This window comes from Pongo abelii, chromosome 3 (genome assembly GCF_028885655.2).
Source record: "Pongo abelii isolate AG06213 chromosome 3, NHGRI_mPonAbe1-v2.0_pri, whole genome shotgun sequence".
Taxonomy (NCBI): Eukaryota; Metazoa; Chordata; class Mammalia; order Primates; family Hominidae; genus Pongo; species Pongo abelii.
Genome location: NC_071988.2, coordinates 97,299,545 through 97,321,814, shown reverse-complemented (window position 1 = coordinate 97,321,814; position 22,270 = coordinate 97,299,545). Strand labels below are relative to the sequence as shown.

The 22,270-nt window shown below is 36.7% G+C and overlaps 2 protein-coding genes across 18 annotated transcripts in view; one reads left to right on the top strand and one right to left on the bottom strand.

Annotated features, from left to right (window-relative positions):
• Window positions 1–18,800, top strand: part of NUP54 (nucleoporin 54) — a 33,790-nt gene extending 14,990 nt beyond the window's left edge. For 5 of the 8 annotated variants that reach the window (XM_002814894.6, XM_054554080.2, XM_054554082.2 and 2 more), the window contains 7 exons: window positions 819–1,015; window positions 2,241–2,295; window positions 2,776–2,869; window positions 8,766–8,873; window positions 15,292–15,411; window positions 15,712–15,822; window positions 17,962–18,800. In XM_002814894.6, the coding sequence (XP_002814940.2) occupies window positions 819–1,015; window positions 2,241–2,295; window positions 2,776–2,869; window positions 8,766–8,873; window positions 15,292–15,411; window positions 15,712–15,822; window positions 17,962–18,090 (814 nt within the window). In that variant the 3' untranslated portion in view covers window positions 18,091–18,800. The remainder of the gene's footprint in view (window positions 1–818; window positions 1,016–2,240; window positions 2,296–2,775; window positions 2,870–8,765; window positions 8,874–15,291; window positions 15,412–15,711; window positions 15,823–17,961) is intronic. The other 3 variants (XM_063723468.1, XM_063723466.1, XM_063723467.1) reach the window with 1 other exon arrangement.
• A 1,858-nt stretch (window positions 18,801–20,658) lies between these two features.
• Window positions 20,659–22,270, bottom strand: part of ART3 (ADP-ribosyltransferase 3 (inactive)) — a 99,508-nt gene continuing 97,896 nt past the window's right edge. For 9 of the 10 annotated variants that reach the window (XM_054553283.2, XM_024245577.3, XM_054553289.2 and 6 more), the window contains one exon: window positions 20,659–21,058. In XM_054553283.2, coding sequence (XP_054409258.1) covers window positions 20,925–21,058 — 134 coding nt within the window. In that variant the 3' untranslated portion in view covers window positions 20,659–20,924. 10 annotated transcript variants of the gene reach the window in all.

Genomic DNA, 22,270 nt, shown 5'->3' with positions numbered 1-22,270 from the left:
GATCACGAGGTCAGGAGATTGAGGCCATCCTGGCTAACACGGTGAAACCCCGTCTCTACTAAAAATACAAAAAAAATTAGCCGGGTGTGGTGGCAGGCAGCTGTAGTCCCAGCTAGGAGGGAGGCTGAGGCAGGAGAATGAACCCGGGAGGCGGAGCTTACAGTGAGCCAAGATTGCGCCACTGAACTCCAGCCTGGGGGACAGAGAGAGACTCTGTCTCAAAAAAAAAAAAACAAATATTATCTTATTTACCTGGTTCATTTTAACTTTATCATTTAGGTTGATTTGTAAATGAACATTACATTAAGTAAAACTTTCTTATTTTCCAAGATTTAAGAAGAAAACAGTTGGGCACAGCAGCTTATCACACCTGTAATCCCAGAACTTTGGGAGGTCAAGGTGGGAGGATTGCTTGAGACCAGAAGTTCGAGACTAGCCTAGGCAACGTAGCGAGTGTCCGTCTCTCAAAAAAATTAAAAAATATATATATATAATATATATTTATGTATACACACACGCGTAAGCTAAACGTAGCGGGTGTGCAACTGTATTCTCAGTTACTTGGAGGCTGAGGTGGGAGAATTGCTTGAGCCTGGAACACTGAGGCTGCAGTGATCATACCACTGCACTCCAGCCTGGACAACAGAGCAAACCTTGCTCAAAAAAAAAAAAAAAAAGGAAACATTTTAATTGCCTTCTAAAACAACCATTTCTGAATTCAACTTAAACCCTTCTGAAATCACATGCTATGATATGCTGAGGTTTGTCGCTATGAGTTTTGTGCTCCATATTTTATAAATTGGTTATTCTTCCTTCAGGACAGAAGTTGTTATTTATGTTGTTGAGCGTTCGCCAAATGGTACTTCAAGAAGAGTTCCAGCTACAACGCTATATGCCCATTTTGAACAAGCCAATATAAAAACACAATTGCAGCAACTTGGTGTAACCCTTTCTATGACTAGAACAGAACTTTCTCCTGCACAGATCAAACAGCTTTTACAGAATCCTCCTGCTGGTATGTTTCTAGAATCAGAGTTCAAAAAAAAAGAAAGATTTAGAACTAAACACTCCCCCTATTTCAGAGGTGTTGGTTGGTTATTAATGCTAATAAAATTAGTATCATCACATATCTACTTATTTGGGAAATAGTTTTAAATATTTGTATTCATTTAGTTTTTTATTATATAGCTAATATGTATATGTTAAAATAGAAATTTTGAGAAATAGTGAACTGAAGAAAAATAGTCCATAATCCATCTACCCAAAGGTAATTTACTAGTAAAATTTTGGCTTATTTTTTTCTAGCTTATCTCATTTTAACTGAATATTCAAGTAAAACCTGAATGTATTCTCACTGTAAAATATTCTGGATGGCATAACTAGATTGACAATGTGATAGATTACCTTTGGTTCCTTTCCCCAGAAGTAACTACTATCAATTTATGGTACTATGTTTAATCCTTTATCTGTGATTTGAAATGTAAGCATATTTACATGTAGATCTTTTAAAAAAGGATTCTGCATATACACCTTCAGCTTGCCTTTTTACAGTATTTCTTAGCACTTTTCATGTCAATACATGAAGATAAATCTTACTGTATTTAAACATTGCATAGTATTTCATGGATACACCTTTACTTAACACCTCTAAGTTGTTTTCTTTTTACTATTACAAACTGTACAGTAATTAACAATATCCTTGTAAACATGTCTTAGAACACATTGGTATATATTTCTTTAGAATAGATCTCTGGTAATGAAATTTTTGAGTCAATATTATGTATGTTAGATATTGCCAAATTGCCCTCCAGGGAAAGTTCTACCGTTTATATTCATAACAGGAATGTTATTTTTCTGGCCACTGATGGCAAAATAATTAAAAATTAATACTTATTTTTAATATGTTTATTAGCTACATTTGTATTTTTTGTGAGTTACCTATTTGTGTCCTTTGCCCATTTTCTAGATTTTTTTGTCTTCCTTTTTGATGTACAGGAACTGTTTCTATATTCTGGAGGTTAATCTATTATCCTATAGGTTGTAGATAGTTCCTTTTAATCTGTACTTTTTTTGAACTTCATTTATTCTGCAAAAATTTGTATTTTTACCATGATCAGATTTGACAGTCACTTTTCATTATAGCTTCTGGGTTTAGGGTCTTGCTTTAGGAAAGCCTTTGTCATACACATATTATAAAAATAGAAAATTGTTTTAGAAAAAATATTTTTTATTTGTGGTAGGTGTTGATCCTATTATCTGGGAACAGGCCAAGGTAGATAACCCTGATTCTGAAAAGTAAGTATGTCTTCATCTTGTTTCATTTAAGAACTAATATTTGCTACTAGGAAAGCAAACATGGGAGCTATTAATTATAATTCTTACATATGAGGCAAGTTTATTTTCATTTTCCTGGCCTTTAAAAAATACTGATTACTGTCCAGCTAAAGCTTCAGCCAAAACAAAAAGAAAAAAATAAGAAAAAAAAAGATTATGGTAAGGCAGCATAGCATAGTGAGAACTAACTAGGAGTGGAAAATTCTGTTTACGTTTTCATTTAATAATGTAATGTTTTGACTGAACTGTATTTCCTCATTTGTAAAACAGGGAGGTTGAATAAAATCTCTTTGGTATAACATGGTTATCTCATAGTCATAGATCTGCCTTAGAGCCCTAGAAAGTTGATGTAAAATTACATGAGTGTTACTAAAACCTTAAGTTCTTATATTTTGTAGTAATAGGCTTAAGGTCTGAAAATTGTTCACTGCGTTTCTTCAGGTTAATTCCTGTACCAATGGTGGGTTTTAAGGAACTTCTCCGAAGACTGAAGGTTCAAGATCAGATGACTAAGCAGCATCAAACCAGATTAGATGTAAGCATTTAGCTTTTTATTCCCTGGCCCTGGAAGTAGGGAAAGGAATTATAGACATTTAATTCTTTTTAGTATATGTGCTACTGTTTTATCTTAATCAGGAAACAATGTAGCATACACTGCAAATTAATAGTTTTATACAACCACCTTCTGTATGATAGAAGTCCCCAAATCACATGAATCTGATTTGATATAATAATGAATTTAGAATTCTTGTCTTAGTGGATTAATTAGACTGTCATTTCCAGTTTCAGCCAGAGATTGCATATTATTATTTATGGGGCCTTATGAAAATGAAGGTTATAATAATGATTATTTTATGTTGACATATAATTGTCTTGGTATATTATTGTATGTTGATGAAGCAAATTTAAAATTAATGCTTAAATATACTTAATATTTTATTTCATAAAGTAGACTTTTTTAGGAGACCAGGGTGGGTGGATCACTTGAGATCAGGAGTTCAAGACAAGCCTGGCCGACATGGTGAAACCTGGTCTCTGCTAAAAAATTCAAAAATTAGCTGGGTGTCGTGGTGCACGCCTGTAATGCCAGCAACTTGGGAGGCTGAGGCATGAGAATTGTTTGGACCCGGGAGGCAGAGGTTGCAGTGAACAGAAATCGTGCAACTGCACTCCAGCCTGGGCGACAGAGTGACTCCTCAAAAAAAAAAACTTTCATAATTAAATACTTAAAGATTCTTAAAGGTCAGAGAAATTTGTATGATTTCAATTTTTTTAACTTTGCTAAGGTTTTTTTTTGTTTGTTTTTGTTTTTGTTTTTTTTGAGACGGAATCTCGCTCTGTGGCCCAGGCTGGAGCACAGTGGCGCGATGTAGGCTCACTGCAAGCTCCACCTCCTGAGTTCACGCCATTCTCCTTCCTCAGCCTCCCGAGTAGCTGGGACTACAGGCGCCTGCCACCACGCCCGGCTAATTTTTTGTATTTTTAGTAGAGACGGGGTTTCACCGTGTTAGCCAGGACGGTCTCGATCTCCTGACCTCGTGATCCGCCTATCTCGGCCTCCCCAAAGTGCTGGGATTACAGGCGTGAGCCACCGTGCCCGGCCAACTTTGCTGAGGTTTTATAACCCAGGAGCCTATGAAAATAATGTGTGTTCTGCAGTCCTTGGGGTGAAGTTTTCTATTAATGTCAGTGAGATCCAGTTGGTTGATAGTATTGTTCAGTTCTGTATTCTTGTTGTTTTTTCTGTCTGCTAGTTTGAGAAGAGATTTGAAATCTACAGCAACACTTACGGATTTGTGTTTTTCTCCTTTCATTTCTCAGTTTTTGCTTCATGTATTAATAGTTTGAAGGGCTGTTGTTATATAGGATTGTTGTGTTTTCTTGGCAAATTTACCTTTTATTATATCATAAATATATTTTTATATTTTTATTTATATATATAATATATATTATATATATTTTTATATTATTATATCATATTATTATATAGCTGGATATAATATTATATCATTATATTATGTCATAAATATCATATCCCTCTTAATCCTCAGTAAGTTTTAAATCTTCTCTAATGGTTTTTTCTTTTATTATTATTTTTAATTGATACATAACTACATATTTATGGGGCATAGTGTGATAATTCAATACATGGATACAGTGTGTAATGATCAAATAAGGTAATTAGCATATCCATTACCCCATACATTTATCATTTGTTGGTATCATTGGAAATTCACTCCTATAGCTATTTGAAACACAGTAAATGGTTGTGAATTATAGTTACCTATAGTGCTATAGAACACTGGAACTTAATCCTCCTATCCAGCTGTACTTTTGTATCTGTTAAGCAACCTTTGGCAATTCCCTACTCCTACTCTTTCTCCACCTCTAGTAGCCACTATTCTACTCTTTACTTCTACTAAATCAACTTTTTTTAGCTTCCACATATGAGTGAGAACATGCAGAATTTATTTTTCTGTGCGTGGCTTATTTCACTTAACAAAATGTCTTCCAAGTTCATCTGTGTTGCTGCAAGTGGTAGCACTTCATTCTTTTTCATGATTAAATAGTATTCTATTGTGTGTGTATATATGTGTACACATACACACTATGTTTTCTTTATCCATTCATCTGTTCATGGACACTTACTCAAGACACTGAAATCTTTGTCTGATGTTAACATAGCCACGCTACCTTTCTTTTGATAAAAAGTGTTTGTATGGCATAACTTTGTCCATCTTTTTGCTTTTAACCTACCTATATTGTTATATTTGAAGTGAGATTCTTGTAGACAGCATAAAGTTTGGATTTAGTCCTACCATTTATTTGTTTTGTGTTTGTAGCCTCTGTTTTTCATTCCTATTTCTGCTTTTCTGCTTTCTTTTGGGTTATTTGGACTTTTTTTTTTTTTTTCAGCATTTCCTTTTAATCTATTATTTCAAGGCTTAGAGCAGTACTTCTTAGTAGTGGCTTGTGGTGGTGGTGGTGATTTTGTCTCCCAGAGCACATTTGGCAATGTCTGGAGACTCTTGGTTGGGGAGTACTACAGGCGTCTAATGTGTAGAGGGCCCAGATGCTGCACACATTCTGCAGTGTACAGAACAGTACTCCCACAACAAGGAACTACCCAAGATTAATAGTGGTGAAGTTGAGAAACCTTTCTCTAGGTAATACGATGTATCTCCTCCCACTAGAACTAGCAGACTTCTCTTGGAGCTCCCTTTCAGCATTTATGCTCATTTCCAGGTTTGAGGCTGGATTGAAACCAGACTAGGGACACCTGAGGGGAAAAATGGGTAAACTCACCACAAGTTCAATGGTACTTTAAATTCCTATCTTCCCTGATCTTCCTGCCAGAGTCCCCAAATAGCTGCCCCTTGTATTCCATCCAAGTTTTATAGCTGTATTAAATGGGAGAAACTGGGGTTGCATGTGCTTAGTCCATCTTGTCCAGAACTGAAATCATTCATATCTTTGGCCAGTGTTTCCATTGGGCTTCCTATTTTTTCTTTATTGAACTTCAGTAATCATTTACTCTAGATTGTAGTCTCTGTTTATAACATTGTAAATGTCTTCTAGTTTCTCATCTTTCTGTTAACTCTGTCTTTGGTGTCTGTAGTTGAAGAGAAATCCTTAATTTTAATGTAATGATATCCATTAAATGTTTGCCTTGTATTTTCTTTTTGGGAATTTGCTTAAATAATTTTTCACCCCAAAGTCTGAGAGTATCCTACATTAAAAAAAATTTAGAGTTTAACCTTTCACATTTGAGTCTTTTGTTGTCATCATGAAGTTTACCTTTATATAAAGTATGTGGTATGAACTCAGATTTATTTTTCTCTAAATAGTGGATCCTTTTTTTTTTTTTTTTTTGAGACGGAGTCTCATTCTGTTGCCCAGGCTGGAGTGCAGTGGTGCAGTCTCGGCTCACTGCAAGCTCCGCCTCCTGGGTTCACGCCATTGTTCTGCCTCAGCCTCCCGAGTAGCTGGGACTACAGGCGCCCGCCACCACGCCTGGCTAATTTTTTGTATTTTTAGTAGAGATGGGGTTTCACCGTGTTAGCCAGGATGGTCTCGATCTCCTGACCTTGTGATCTGCCCGTCTTGGCCTCCCAAAGTGCTGGGATTACAGACGTGAGCCACTGCGCCCAGCCCTATATTTTTAATATTGCCTGTAAAAATGTGATATTCCTCAGTGATTATCAAAGAATTTAAATTACACTAAGTTTGCATATATATATATATGTGATCTATTTCTAGACCCTCTCTTATGTTTCATTGGCCAGTTGGTCTGTTCTTATACCCACCCATTCCACATTTTTTTAGTCTTACGGCTTTGTAGTGTATCTTAATATCTAGTAGAATGAATCTCTAATCTTGGTTCTTCTTTTCAAAGTTTTCTGGGTCTTTATGGGTCTTTATTCTTCCATAAAAACTTTAGAATCAATTTGTCAGAATGCTAGAATTATGGTTGGAATTGCATTAAATGCAAAGACTAATTTGTGGGAATTGAATTTTAATATTAAATCATTTCATCCATGAATGTGGTATGTCTCTTTAATCCTTGTGGTCTTTTATGTCCTTTAAAATAATTTTTAAATATTCTCTTTTAAAACCTTATGCGTTCTTTCTTGGATCGATTCCTAGATGGTTTTAGTATTTGTTAATAAATACTGTGGCTGATAACATGTCTAATTTTTTTAGTTATTACTGGTAGCAAATAATGTCTTCAGTACTCTTGTATCTAAAAACCCTGGTGATTTTTCAAAATTGAGAGGGGGAGATTGCCTAGGTTTCGTAATATAAAACATGGCCACCTAATTTTGTCCTTTCAGCATGGTCTGGCATTGGAAAGTTTCTTTAAAAGGTGATGTGTGCAGGTGGATGTGCTAAAATATGTCTTGCACAATCTTATCCTCTCTCTTGTAACATGTTAATATAAGCCAGTGGCATAGAATGATTAATTATGATAGAGACAATTATGGGATTAATTCTGATTGGGATGCTTTAATAAAATAGTGAAATTTTAACCAACCCTGTAAGGTTAAGACTTCCTAAGGCAGAATAGTGGGATTTCAGGTAAAACAGCAAGTCAAAGATCCAGAGGCATAAAAATGTATCCTGATGCATAATTAATATCATTCCTTTTCCTCTGCACTCTGATTACTCCCTCCAAGTATTCTGGAACAGTTAATGTTGAAATGTACTGTACTTTCTGTCAATAGTTAGATACAGGGCTAATTGTCTATTAAGACACCTGCTAGATATTATCTTATACATCTTAACTTTTTCCATTCAGACCTGGTTGTTGTCTGTATTCCGTGTTACTTCAAATTCCTTAATTATTTCTGAAGTATGTGTTTTCTTTTCTTCCTTTTGAGATAGGTCTCTCCCTCTCTTTCTCTCTCTCTCTCTCTCTCTCCCTCCCTCTCTCCCTCTCTCTCTCCCTCTCTCTCCCCCCCCGCCCCATCTCTCCCTCTCTCTCCCTCTCTCTCCCTCTCTCTCCCTCTCTCCCTCTCTCCTCTTCTCCCTCTTCTCCCTCTCCTCCCTCTCTCCCCCTTCTCCCTCTCCCTCTTGCCCATGCTGGAGTGCAGTGGCATGATCATAGCTCACTGCAACCTCAAACTCCTGGGCTCAAGTGATCCTCCCACCTCAGCCTCCTAAGGAGCTGGGATTACAGGCATGTAGCACTACACCTGGTTAATTTTTTATTTTTTGTAGAGACGAGGTCTTGCCATTTTGCCCAAGCTTGTCTCAAAATCCTGGTCTCAAGCACTCCTCTTGCCTTGGCCTCCCAAAGTGCTAGGATTACAGGAGTGACCCACTGTGCCCAGCCGTGTGTGTGTGTGTGTGTGTGTGTGTGTGTGTGAGATGTAGTCTCACTCTGTTTTTTGTTTTTTGTTGTTGTGAGATGGAGTCTCACTCTGTTGCCCAGGCTGGAGTGCAGTGGCACGATCTCGGCTCCATCCCCCAGGTTTAAGTGATTCTCCTGCATCAGCCTTCCAAGTAGCTGGGATTACAGGCGCGTGCCACCACACCCAGCTACTACTTTGTATTTTTAGTAGAGATGGGGTTTCACTATGTTGGCCAGGCTGGTCTTGAACTCCTGACCTTAAGTAATTTGCCCGCTTCAGCCTCCCAAAGTGCTGGGATTACAGGTGTGAGCCACCATGCCCAGCTTATTTTTTCTATGTATTGCCTCATTGCTAAATTTCCTAGAGCTCTAAAGATATCTTTGCATGATTCTTTTAAAAAAATGTTAGTTATGTAAAAAGGGAAGAAATATAAGCACAGATTTATAGGGAAAGAGTTTATATTTTGAGAGATGAATCTCAGGCTTATCCCAAGATTAGAAATTCCATACAGGTGTAACTGATAAATAGTTGTGATATTTGATTAACACCCCCCCCCCCAATTTTTTTTTTAAACAGATCATATCTGAAGATATTAGTGAGCTACAAAAGAATCAAACTACATCTGTAGCCAAAATTGCACAATACAAGAGGAAACTCATGGATCTTTCCCATAGAACTTTACAGGTAGTAATTTGGATTTTTTCCCCCAGTGTTTATAAACTATGTGTGTGAAATAATGTACTAAATATAGATTTTTAAAATAGAAAAGAAAAAGACTAAAATGAAATAATAATGTGAAACTAGAAGTACCGAATTCTTTCAGTAAAACTTTGAAATTGGAAAACAAGTCTCATAGGGTTGAGTGAGGAGAATAAAAATATCCTCAAGTTCATATTTTAGTGACAGTTTGAGGGAAAGCAGTGAAGAAATAAAGCATCTTAGTGCAAGGGAAGCTTCTATGAGATTATTGATGTCTCATAAATTTCATAAAATAGTTCAGAAAATTTTTTTAGTGCTAGAAAAAGGAGTGTAACCATAATGGTCGAAAAACAATAGAATTTCCAAATTAACAGGAGGAATTAAAAGAATAATAACAACTGAAATTATAAACTATCATGAAAACAGAAATATTACATACCAGAACCAGTGGGAAACAGCAAAATCTGTACTCAGAAGAAAACTTACAGCCATAAAAAATTCTCATTTAAAAAAATCAAATGTGAAAAATAAAGGAACTTAGTACTCATGTTAAATTAGAAAAGGAATATCAAGATAAGCCAAAAGAAACTAAAAAGAAAGAAAGATAAATGTGAAATTAGTGAAAGACTAAAAAATGTAATAGTGGAAAGAATAAATTAAAAAACTGTTTCTTTGAAAAGACCATTAAAATTACTAAGCATCTCATCAGCCGGAAGAAGGGAAAAACAGAGCAAAATATACAAAATTAGTAGTGGGAAAAGAGGCATCACCGTAGATATACAAAATGGAATAAGAAGATAGTGCATGAGCCGGGCACGGTGGCTCACTCCTGTAATCCTAGAACTTTGGGAGGCCGAGGTGAGTGGATTGCCTGAGCTCAGGAGTTCAAGACCAGCCTGGGCAACACGGCGAAACCCCATCTCTACTAAAATACAAAAAAATCAGCCAGGCGTGGTTGCTTGCGCCTGTAGTCCCAGTTACTTGGGAGGCTGAGGCACGAGAATTGCTTGAACCCGGGAGGCGGAGGTTGCAGTGAGCTGAGATCACGCCACTGCACTCCAAGCCTAGGCGACAGAGCAAGACTCCATCTCAGAAAAAAGGAGAAAAAAAAAAAAGATGCTGCATGTACTTTAGGGTAACAGATTTGGAACTCAGAGGAAGTTTTATTTTGATTTTTCTATGAAAATGAAAATTACCAAAATTAATCTACAGAGAAGTAAGAAAACAAATACCACAGAAGCAATTGGAAAAATGAAAGATGAAACATGAAAAAGGCCTCAGGGACAGATAGTTTCATTGCCAAATTTTGTCTAACCACAAAAGAGCTAATTCCAGTGTTATTTTAATTATTCTAGACAATTGAGGAATAATGTATATAGCTTCATTTGTTCTTTTTTCACAGCTTGAGATAATTTGCATACCATACTATTTACTCATTTAAAGTGTACAATTCAATGGCTTTTAGTATATTCAGAGACTTGTATAACCGTTATTACCACAATCAATTTTAGAACATTTCCATCACCCTACAGACAAATCCCATACCCACTGTCAGTCACTTCCCCGTTTCACTGCAAATCTGTCAGTCCCATGCAACCAGTTTTGCCTCTATGGATTTGCCTGTTCTGGAAACCTCTTATAAATGGAATCATAACGATATATGGTCTTTTGTGACTGGCTTCTACTTAGCATAATGTTTTCAAAGTTCAACTGTGTTGTACCATGTAATAGTACTTCAGGTACTAATAAATGATTATTATTCATTTATTGCTGAATATTCCATCATATGGCTATACCACATTTTACTCAATTGATGGACATTTTGGTGGTTCTACTTTTTGACTATTATGAATAATATTGCTATTAAAATTTATTTACAAGTGTTTGTTTGGACATATACTTCTACTTCTCTTGGGTATAAACCTAGGAGTGAAATTGCTGTGTCATATGCACACTATGTTTAACTTTTTGAGGAAATACGTATACTGTTTTCCAAAGCAACTGTACCATTTTACATTTCTGTTTGTAGCATCTCAAAAAAAGAAATTATAAACAGCTATTTTAAAGAGATGCAAATTATGCTAAGTGAAAAAAGCCAGACTTAAAGACTGTGTAAGGCATGATTCTATTTATATAACATTATACAAAAGAAAATTAGGGACAGATAACAGATTAGTAGTTGTCAGGGACTGTAGATGGAGAGAGAAGTGTGACTACAAGGGGCTTGGGGTGATGGAAATATTCTGTATCTTAATCATTGTGGTGGTTACACGACTGTATGTATTTGCCAGATTCATAGAACTGAAGACCTAAAACAGGTGAATTGTCATATGTGGAGTATACCTCAAATCGGACCAAAAAACCACATTCTAAATGAAGTGTAAGCAAAGAGAATCCAGCTATTTATCAATTTCTTAAAAAATATACTATGACCAAGTAAAGTTTATTTCAGGAATGCAAGGTTGGTTTTAATAACAGGACATCTATCAACATGACTTATTATAGCAACACATTAAAGGAAAATATATAATAGAAACTGTAACCAAAAATGAATAGCAAATACTCAGAAAGGCAAAACACTAAAATCACGTTTAGAAACTAGACACGGACACCCAATATTATCATCATTATTTGTTGCTATCTTGGAGGTTTTCATAAATAAAACAAGCAAAGAAATAATATAAACATAGGGAAAATGATTAAGTGATCTATTTTTGCTGATATGATTGTATATCTGGAAAACCCAAGGGAATAAACCATAGAATTAATGTAGTAAGCTGGCTAGATATAAAAGTACAAAAATCAACTTTTCTTTTTACTATCTGGAAATAGGAAAATGTTCCATTCACTATGGTGACAAAACTGTAAAATACTTAGGAATATATTTATGAGGAAAGTATAGGTATTTACAAATAATAAACTATATTCTTAGATGAGAATACTTAATATTCACTTTACAAAATTAAAAATGAATTACAGCTTTTTAAAAATTGATTAAGCTGGGTGTGATGACATGGTGCCTATAGTCACAGCTACTCAGAAGGCTGAGGCAGGAGAAGCACTTGAGCCCAGGAGTTTGAGGCTCTAGTGAGTTATGATTGTGACTATGAATAGCCACTGCACTCTGTTGCCTGGGCAACATAGGGAGACCCTGTCTCTAAAAAAATTTTGATTACAATTTCTTTAAGTTGATAAAGAAGGATAAGTGTTTGAGACTAGCTTGTTCAGGAACAAAAAAGAAATAGTGAAGGGGACTTCTTTACCAGATTTCAGAACCTATTTTAAACCTCTTGTAATTGAGTCAATATAGTGTCTGCATGGGATTGGACAGAACGATGCATGGAATAGAGTAGGGAATTTACAAATAGATGCAAGTGTGCTGAAAATTTAATATATGAGAAAGGTGGTATTTCAATTCAGTGGGTTTATTTAATAAATAATGCTGCAGTATAACTATCCATAAGGAAGAAAATAAAATTAGACCATTGCATCGTATAAAAATAAAGTGGACTGAAGACTTTAAGAAACTTTCAAAGCTGTATGTACAACCTGGGATTTGAGAGACATTGATCAGAAAGCTAGAAACTATAAACCAACATTGGCCACATAAAAAATTGTGTAGCAAAAGATACCAGAAGCCATTTGTCAACAGTCATGTGATAGAGTTTAGGAAAAGGAAATTTTGCAAACAGCATTCATTTTAGATTTAGTGTTCATATTCATATTATACAAAGAGATCCTATAATTTGACAATAAAACCCAATTGAAATTTGGGCAAAAGATGTGTAAAGGCAGTTCATAGAAAAAGCAAATGCAAAATAGTTCTTAGTCATTAAAAGATGGTCCCTTTAATTTACTAGGAATCTGGGAATTGCAGATTAAAGGAAAAAAATGAGATCCTGGCTGGGGGCAGTGGCTCACGCCTGTAATCCCAGCACTCTGGGAGGCCGAGGCGGGTGGATCACAAGGTCAGGAGTTCAAGACCAGCCTGGCCAAGATGGGGACACCCCGTCTCTACTAAAAATACAAAAATTAGCTGGGCGTGGTGGCAGGCGCCTGTAATCCCAGCTACTTGGGAGGCTGAGGCAGAGAATTGCTTGAACCTGGGAGGCAGAGGTTGCAGTGAGCCAAGATCACGGCACTGCACTCCAGCTTGGGTGACAGAGTGAAACTCCATCTCAAAAAAAAAAAAAAAAGAGATCCCTTCACACTCATCCGGTTGGGAAAAATTTAAACAACCACCACCTGTTCTTGAGAGGAATGTGGGGAAAGGGTATTCTGATGTGTGGCCTATGAATCTAAATCATTAGGATCTTTTGAGAAAGCAATCTAGCAGCTTCAGAACTGAAAACGTACATACTTTAAAACTCAGCCTCATTGTTAAAGATCTATACCAGTTAAATAGATATATGCACAAAAATGTTTATTATAGCATTGTAGTGTCAAAGCTACAAAATGTTTATTACAGCATTGTTTATAGAGTCAAAGCTACAAAAATGTTTATTATGGCATTGTAGTGTGAAAACAGTGTATATCCATCAAGACAGTAATTATTGATTATTGGTTAATAACATTTAAAAAGCATACAGCCATTAAAAATAACAAATTAGAGCTATACTTAAGGAATTTCATGAGATTTTGATAATAAAATTATTTTAATTATAAAATTTAATGGTTAATATTGATAATATTAATTTTGTTAATTATATATAATCCATTTTTAAAAACTTAGATGAGTAAAAAGCAGTCGGTCTATGTGTGTGTTTATGAAAAAGATACGGTTATAGGAGCATGGATGAGAGTATGGAAGGATTTGCACTGTTTTTAACAGAGTAAGCTGGGCTTGGAGAGTAGCAGCAAACCAAGAGTCTGCCTTTAGAGGCCACTGCTTTAGACCCTTTCCCCCGATGCATTGTTAAATTGGAAAGAAAGAGAAGCGGCCTGGCACAGTGGCCCACGCCTGTAATCCCAGCATTTTAAGAGGCCGAGGCAGAAGGATCATTTGAGTTTAGGAGTTCGAGACCAGCCTGGGCAACATCGGGAGACCTCATCTCTACTGAAAAAAAAAAAAGAAAAAAAGCCAGGCATTGTGGTGAGCACCTGTAATTCCAGCTACTTGGGAGGCTGAGGTGGGAGGATTGCTTGAGCCTAGGAGATCGATGCTGCATTGAGCTGCCCTCCAGCCTGGGCAAGAAAGCAAGGTCATCTCAGAAAAACAAAAACAACAACCAAAAAAAGGAACCATGTCACAGAGTGATATATACAGTTTAGTTTTATTTTGAATCTGTGTGTTTGTGCTCTCTCTGTATGATGAGCAAGGAGAAAGGTATAGGGGAATGAACATCAGTTAGCACTATTTGTCTTGGGGGTATGAGAGAAAATTTGTCTTTTACATTCTCGTATTGTTTCTTAACAAGTACATTTTGCTTTTGTAATCTCAAAAAAAATCCAAGAAATAATTTTTAGACCTAAATATTATAAACTCATCTTTAAAGAACACTTTATTTGGAAAGGCTGTGAGTAAACGTCTGAAACTGGTATTATGTTGCCTATTTTTTTGTACTGCTTTTAAGCCATACCATAGTTTTTGTTTGTTTTTTGAGACGGAGTCTCGCTCTGTCGCCCAGGCTGGAGTGCAGTGGCGCGATCTAGGCTCACTGCAAGCTCTGCCTCCTGGGTTTTCCGCCATTCTCCTGCCTCAGCCTCCTAAGTAGCTGGGACTACAGGCGTGCACCATCACGTCCGGCTAATTTTTTGTATTTTTAGTAGAGACGGGGTTTCATCGTGTTAGCCAGGATGGTCTCAGTCTCCTGACCTCTTGATCCACCCGCCTTGGCCTCCCAAAGTGCTGGTATTATAGGTGTGAGCCACCATGCCCGGCCAAGCCATACCGTAGTTTTAAAATTGTTGGCTTGGCAAAGTGGCTCACACCTGTAAACCCAGCACTCTGGGAGGCCAAGGCTGGAAGATCACTTAATTAAGCCCAGGAGTTCAAGACCAGCCTGGGCCACATAGTGAGACCCGCCCCCCCCAACAAAAAAAATAAATAATTTAACCAGGTGCGGTGGTGCACACTGTGGTCCCAGCTACTCAGGAGCTGAGGCGGGAGGATCACTTGAGCCGCAGAGGTCAAGGATCCAGTGAGCTGTGTTTACGCCACTGCCCTTCAGCCTGGGAGACAGAGCAAGACCCTGTCTCAAAAAAAACAATTAAGTCTACATCAGTGTATTTATGTGATAACTTTTGCCTAGTTAAAATGGACAGAAACATAATTCAAATCCTGAACTGTTGAACCCTACTGTTGTTTTTCAGCTGATTTCTTTCAGCAACTAATTGTAATAATACTACTTGTGTAACTAAAAAGAGATGATTCTATTGTTATTGGTGGTTTTTATTTGTATAGGTCCTAATCAAACAGGAAATTCAAAGGAAGAGTGGTTATGCCATTCAGGCTGATGAAGAGCAGTTGCGAGTTCAGCTGGATACGATTCAGGGTGAACTAAATGCACCTACTCAGTTCAAGGTAACCACTTCTAAGACCATAATTCTAAAATTTGTTTCAGGTGGATCTGCAGTCAAACAGTTATGTAATCTTCAAGCAGGAATTTTGTATACTTGTGTTTGTTATCTCCAATTAGAACTTCCTTTCTAAAGTAAACTCAGTCATGGTTCTTTTGGCTAGTATTAGTGTTTCGAATATAATGTACAGAGAGAGAAATAGAAATTTTTAATAGATGGTTTTGAAGCCATCCTTTCAAAAGAAAACATTCTCTTTTACAAGTCTTCGTTGGCAGTTGTAATTTGACTCAATCTTAACTTTTAGGGCCGACTAAATGAACTGATGTCTCAAATCAGGATGCAGAATCATTTTGGAGCAGTCAGATCTGAAGAAAGGTATTACATAGATGCAGATCTGTTACGAGAAATCAAGCAGGTAAGTGTTGCATGAGGCTGCATTATTTAAAGTGTGAGCTCACCACTTCACACCTATTAGGATGGCTGTTATCCTAATAAGAAAAGTGTTGGTGAGAATGTGGAGAAATTGGAACTTTCTTGCACTGTTGCGGGAATGTAAAATGGTTCAGCCTCTATGGAAAACAGTGTAGTGTGTACTCAAAAAATTAAAGATAGAATTACGATATGATCTAGCAGGTCTACTTCTGGATATATACCCAAGTACGTTGGAAGCAGGGACTCAGAACAAATATTTGTACACCTATGTTCATAGCATCTTTATTCACAATAGCCAAAATGTGGAGATAACCCAAGAATCAATCAAGGAATAGAGAAACAAAATATAGTATATATACACACAATGGAATATTATTCAGCCTGGAAAAAATAAGGAAATTCTGACACATGCTACAATGCAATTTGACCTTGAAGAAGTTATGCTTCATGAAATAAGCCACTCATAAAAGGGAAATATTTATGATTTCACTTATGAAAAGTACCTAGTAGTCCAATTAATAGAGAGTAGAAAGGTGGTTGCCAGGGTGTGAGGGGAGGAGGGGATAGGAGGAACTTAATTGGTACAGAATTTCAACTTGAGAAGATGAAAAGTTCTAAACAAAATGGATAGTGTTGATTATTGCACAACAGCCTAAATGTACCTAATGCCACTGAACTGTATACTTAAAAAGTTACAGGCAAAATTTTATGGTATGCCTGTTTTGCCACTGTTTAAAAAAGTGAATTATCCCTCTCCTCGCCAAAAAGATGAATTTAGAGGTAGTGGAGACACTAGAGTTTCCTAGACCTTGCTCCTTAAAGTGTAGGTAGTAGCCACACCTGGAAGGTCATTAGAAATGCAAAACTTCAGTCCTTACTCCAGACGTACTCAATCTGCATTTTATCACGATCATAGAATGATTTGTATGCAACTGCTCTAGATAATACCTTCCCTGCCTCTATGTCGCATGTAAGTTATAAACATGTTGTTAGTGATCTATCCCCTAAGCCCTCAGGAGATCTGGATGGAGGTAGGTTGAGGTGGCCAGAACCTCCAACCACTTTTCTAGGGTTTTCACATTGTGTGAAAAAGTTGGGAAACACTGCTTTGGCTTATTTTCATTAGCATAAATGCAGATTGGTTTAATGAAAATGAACAGTTGTATCTAAAGAAAATATATGATGATGAACTTTGTCGAACATACTAGGTAGCTAATGACTGTTGGCATGGCCCTGAGGATTTTAGATAAAGGTTATAAATGTCATCAACAAATCCAATTTTATTATGTGCTTTAGAATGGATATGGCTGGTTTTATGCAACCAAAAACTAGTTTGGCTTCTAGGTTCTTGGATATTACACACACAACCAATTATATTCCATTGTTTTAAGTATTTGCAATAAATTAACAGGTCCCAGTATATTGTAATAAATAGTTGTATTAAATAGAGTTGATATATGCAATAAAACTGGGAATAATTTAAACACCTGTCTTTTTTAAAATTATGAGCAGTGTATTGTTTTGGGATTGAATTATGGTTCACCATCTACTTTATGACCTTGGGCAGGTTATTTACCTGTAGTTTCTTTAACTGTGGAGATGATAATGGTACCCCAAAGGGAGCTCAAAAGGATTTTAAATGAGTTAAGTGAGTGAATACCAGTTATTAAAACAGCACCTTAACCCATAAGGAGGAGTCTTAAAAAAATGTTAGCATCTGTAGTCATCATCACCATTATCACTATGTACTTTGTACTTCAAAACATGAATAGTCTCAGTTTTCAGAATGTTATTTTGCTAGTCATCTATATTTGAATACCTCCTTTGAGTTGTTTTATTATTATGCCTTTATCAAAAGTTGGTAAAAGGAATAGCTATCTAAAAAACATTTTTGTTGGAAGATATTGTTCATTATATATTTGTTTGATTTTATTGTTCTTTAGAGTTTGTCTTTCACTGTTAGCAAAAGATGTAGTACAAATGTTTAAATATGCATGCCCTCTAGAGCACTTACTAGGTACTGTGTTGCTAGTAAAATAGTCAAAGTGGAGTCTTTTCCTGTGACTAGCTTACAGTTTTAATAAATTAATTCATTAATATGTTGTTTCTTAATTTGTTCTAGCATTTGAAACAACAACAGGAAGGCCTTAGCCATTTGATTAGCATCATTAAAGATGATCTAGAAGATATAAAGCTGGTCGAACATGGATTGAATGAAACCATCCACATCAGAGGTGGTGTCTTTAGTTGATAGTTCACAAACTTGTGTAAAGGTTTGTGAAATGCATCTTCTTGCTGCATCAGACCTTCCTTAAGAATGAAACCAACCACATGGAGGGAAAAAGAAAACAATTCTCTCTTGGCTTGGTTTTTTGAGAAGTTTACTGACAAATTACTGTTCATCAAATCTGAAATACAGTCACCTCACAGCTCTTCAAAGAAAACCTTTGAAAGATTTATATCTAAAAGCTGTATTTACTTTCAAAGGAGAAGTGCATAATTACCAAAATTGTATGTACTGTTGTACATTTTTACAACAGCATTTTCTTAAACATAATCTGTGTTTAATGATTATTGTCCATTGAGCCTGTACTCTGCTTTCCATACCAAGTAAATATGAAATAATCTACTTTGCACATAACAGAAGAAACTATAATTACTTGGCTATTGGAGATTTGTACTTCAGAGTATAAATGTACACCAGTTTTTATATTTGTGAACTCATCTGTGGGAGGAGTAAAGAAAATCCAAAAGCATTTAATGTTTTCTTTTTGTTCTATAAAGATTTGAAAATGTATTTTTATATTATTTTACTTATTTGGAATTTACAGAGCACACCTAAGCAATTAGGATATAACAAAATTACTTAACCATTTTTTGCAACCATTTTGTTTTTTAAGCCTTTTTATTTCTAAAAAGATGAAAACTTATAAATAAATTCTTAATTTGTAATTACTTTTATATAATTCTGTCTGGTGCTTTATTTGGCTTTTGAGGAATGACCATTTTTTGTCCACATAGGTACTAAATTCATAATCACAAGTCAGGAATTTTAGTCTTCAGTCTTATTTTTGCCTCCTAGGGATTTTTGTCAGTGCTGATATATTTTGATTAGGGTATGGCAAGTAAAACTTACTTCAGATATCATCTAGTATTAAGAATTCCCTAATATGTCATTAGTATTCAAAATACTAGAAAATCTGAGTTAAACAGATTAAATAGTGTTAAATAGCGGGTCTTTAACCAGTGGATCATTTTAAACAGTATTTCTGACTACACTATATATTTGGGCTGCATCATGTTGGCCGCTTTTGAGATGCTTTGCACTTCTCTGTGATGCTTTGGCTTGTGTTATAAGAAACAGCCCCATGAATCTTGCTATTGTATTTACTTTGGGGATGGTGAAGAGTGTTATGCAGTGTATATCCGGAGTCCATCCTCTGAGAATCCACTGAAGAGATTTCTCTTCAGTTGTATAGGTTACAGTTGTGTAGACTAGGATTTTTTGTGGGTTTTTTTGTTTGTTTGTTTGTTTGTTTTTGAGACAAGTCTCTTTGTCACCCAGGCTGGGGTACAGTGGCACAATCACGACTCACTGCAGCCTTGACATCCTGGGTTTAAGCAGTCCTCCCACCTCAGACTCGAGTAGCTGGGACTACAGGCATGCACCACTACAACTAGCTAATATTTTTTATTTTGTGTAGAGATGGGGTCTTGCTATGTTGCCCGGGCTGGTCTTGAACTCCTAGACTCCAGCAATCCTCCTGCCTTGGCCTGCCAAAGTGCTAGGATTACAGGCCTGAACCTCCATGCCTGGCCAAGGCTAGGAACTTTAAAACTGATTGTTTCTTTCCAAGTTACTGCCAGAAGTATGCAGCTACTTTTGCCAAGTTTATGGCGTGTAAATTTGTTACACTACTCTACTATCCTCTCATCATTCTTTCCTACCCATTATATTGCAATACCAACAGTGTTGGGACAGGAATTTCTCGCCTTGTCCACATTTTCTCCGTGGCCCAGAAGATCTGCATGTCCATCATTCTTACCCATGTAGCCAAGTATAGTTTTTGTCCCTCTGCACACCCCCTTATAGTAGGAAGAGTTGTTGGTCTAATTGATGAGAATTGTTACTCACTGAGCTATATAATCTAGCAGATGGATCACTCATCATGCATACCATGCTCGCTTCTCTAGCCTTTGATTTTTCATGTTCTAATATTGCTGGTTGCTAGTTCAACCAGATAAATATACCAGACAGGGCCTAAGGTCAGCCTTTTAAAAAGGCAGGCCCAGTCATCCTGTTAGGTTTCTGTCCCACTGGTGATTGCATATATAAGGCAGGCCTGTGGTCCTTGATCATATAACTGGTTAGATAACTAGACTCAGTTTTCGAAGCAAGTGTTATAGACTGAGTAGTTTGTGTCCTTAAAAAATTCATATTGAAATCCTAACACTCAATATGGTGATTTTAGGAGGTGTGGCTTTTGGGAGGTCATGATGAGGGTGGGGCCTTCATGAATGAGATTAGTGCTCTATCTCTGTTGTCCCTTCTGCCATGTGAGATGGTGAGGAAAGGGCAAGGAAGAGGGCGCCCACCAGAAACTAAGTCTGCTGGCACCTTGATCTTGGACTTCCCAGCCTCTGGAACTGTGAGAAATAAATGTCTGTTGCTTACAAGTTACCTAGTCTACAGTGGTCTGTTACAGCAACCCAAACAGACTAAGACAAAGAGATGAGTAGACTACCTCTTAAAGTTCTAATTCAGATATTAAATTCATGTTAAACACTAACAGTATTGAGCATACTGGCAATTCTGAAGTATCTAATCAAAATCTTTTATTGAATTTAATCAGAAGTATACAGTTTTCGGGATTTTTTTCAATTGTAAGAGTAGTATAGAAGTGAAAAGTTCTGTGACATATATCTGGACCAACTTTCTGAACTTGCAAAATGAATAATAAATACGCAATTCTCATTTTATCCAGTGACTTTGGCCAACACGTAAAAAATACATCATTCCCTTTGATCTCCTGTGGGATCCCTATAGTTATTTCAAGTAAAGAATAAGAAAGATAATGCATCAACCTACAGAGCAACAAAGAGATTTATAGCAGAAACACTGATTAAAATGATGACCATCCCAAACTGTGGAAGCAGGAGTTTGCCCGAGGATGCAGAAGGATGACTTTTGGGACCTGGAACAGGAACTGGACCTGGAGCTGTTAACAAGAATACACAGTCACTGACACATCATTTTTTATGTCAAGTATCACCCACCTATAAAATATATCCTGAATATGTAAACAATGACACTAAAGTTGAAGTAGAAACTTACCTGAAATACTTCCAGCCAAAAGCAATTTTCAAATAAGTGTAATTCATTACAGATTTCAGGCTATATTTCCATATACAGTTGACCCTTAATATGGATGCTGGGGTGCCAACCCCCACACAATGAAAACCTACATGTAACCTGATTCCCAAAAACTTAACTACTAATAGCCTACCATTAACTGGAAGCCTTACTGATAATAGAAATAGTTAGATTAACATATTTTATATGTTATATGTATTATATACTGTATTCTGGTTGGGGCATGGTGGCTCACACCTGTAATTCCAGCATTTTAGGAGGCCAAGGCAGGAGGACCACTTGAGACCAGGAGTTTGAGCCTGGGCAACATAGTGAGACCCCATCTCTATTTTTAAAAAGATAAAAATAATTGATTAGCACATATTTTGTATATGTATTATATACTGTATTTTGGCTGGGCGCAGTGGCTCACGCCTGTAATCCCAGCACTGTGGGAGGTGGAGGCGGGCATATCATGAGGTCAGGAGATCGAGATCATCCTGGCTAACACGGCGAAACCCCGTCTCTACTAAATATACAAAAAATTAGCCGGGCGTGGTGGCGGGCGCCTGTAGTCCCAGCTACTCAGGAGGCTGAGGCAGGAGAATGGCGTGAACCTGGGAGGTGGAGCTTGCAGTGAGCAGCGATCGCACCACTGCACCCCAGCCTGGGTGATACAGCGAGACTCCAGCTCAAACAAATAAATAAACTGTATTTTTACGATAAAACATTAAAATCATAAGAGAAAACACATTTACAGTACTGTACTGTATTTACTAATACCCTAAGTTTACATCATCTGTTTATAAGATGAATTATCTGTCTGAAATGGCTGGCAACTGCAGCTGCAGACCTGAATCTATATATCAAGCAATTCAACTTTCTCTTGTAATGTCATGGCTTCTCTCTGCTTGTGAGACTTCCGGCATCACTAGTGGCACTTCCTTTGAGTCCTGTGGTGTTATTCAAGGTTTTTGGTATTGCACCAAACATGACAAAAAATACACGACAACTGTGAGAGATCACTTTTTGCTGTGACGTGCAATTTACTAGAGATGAACTCCTTGGAGATGTTTAG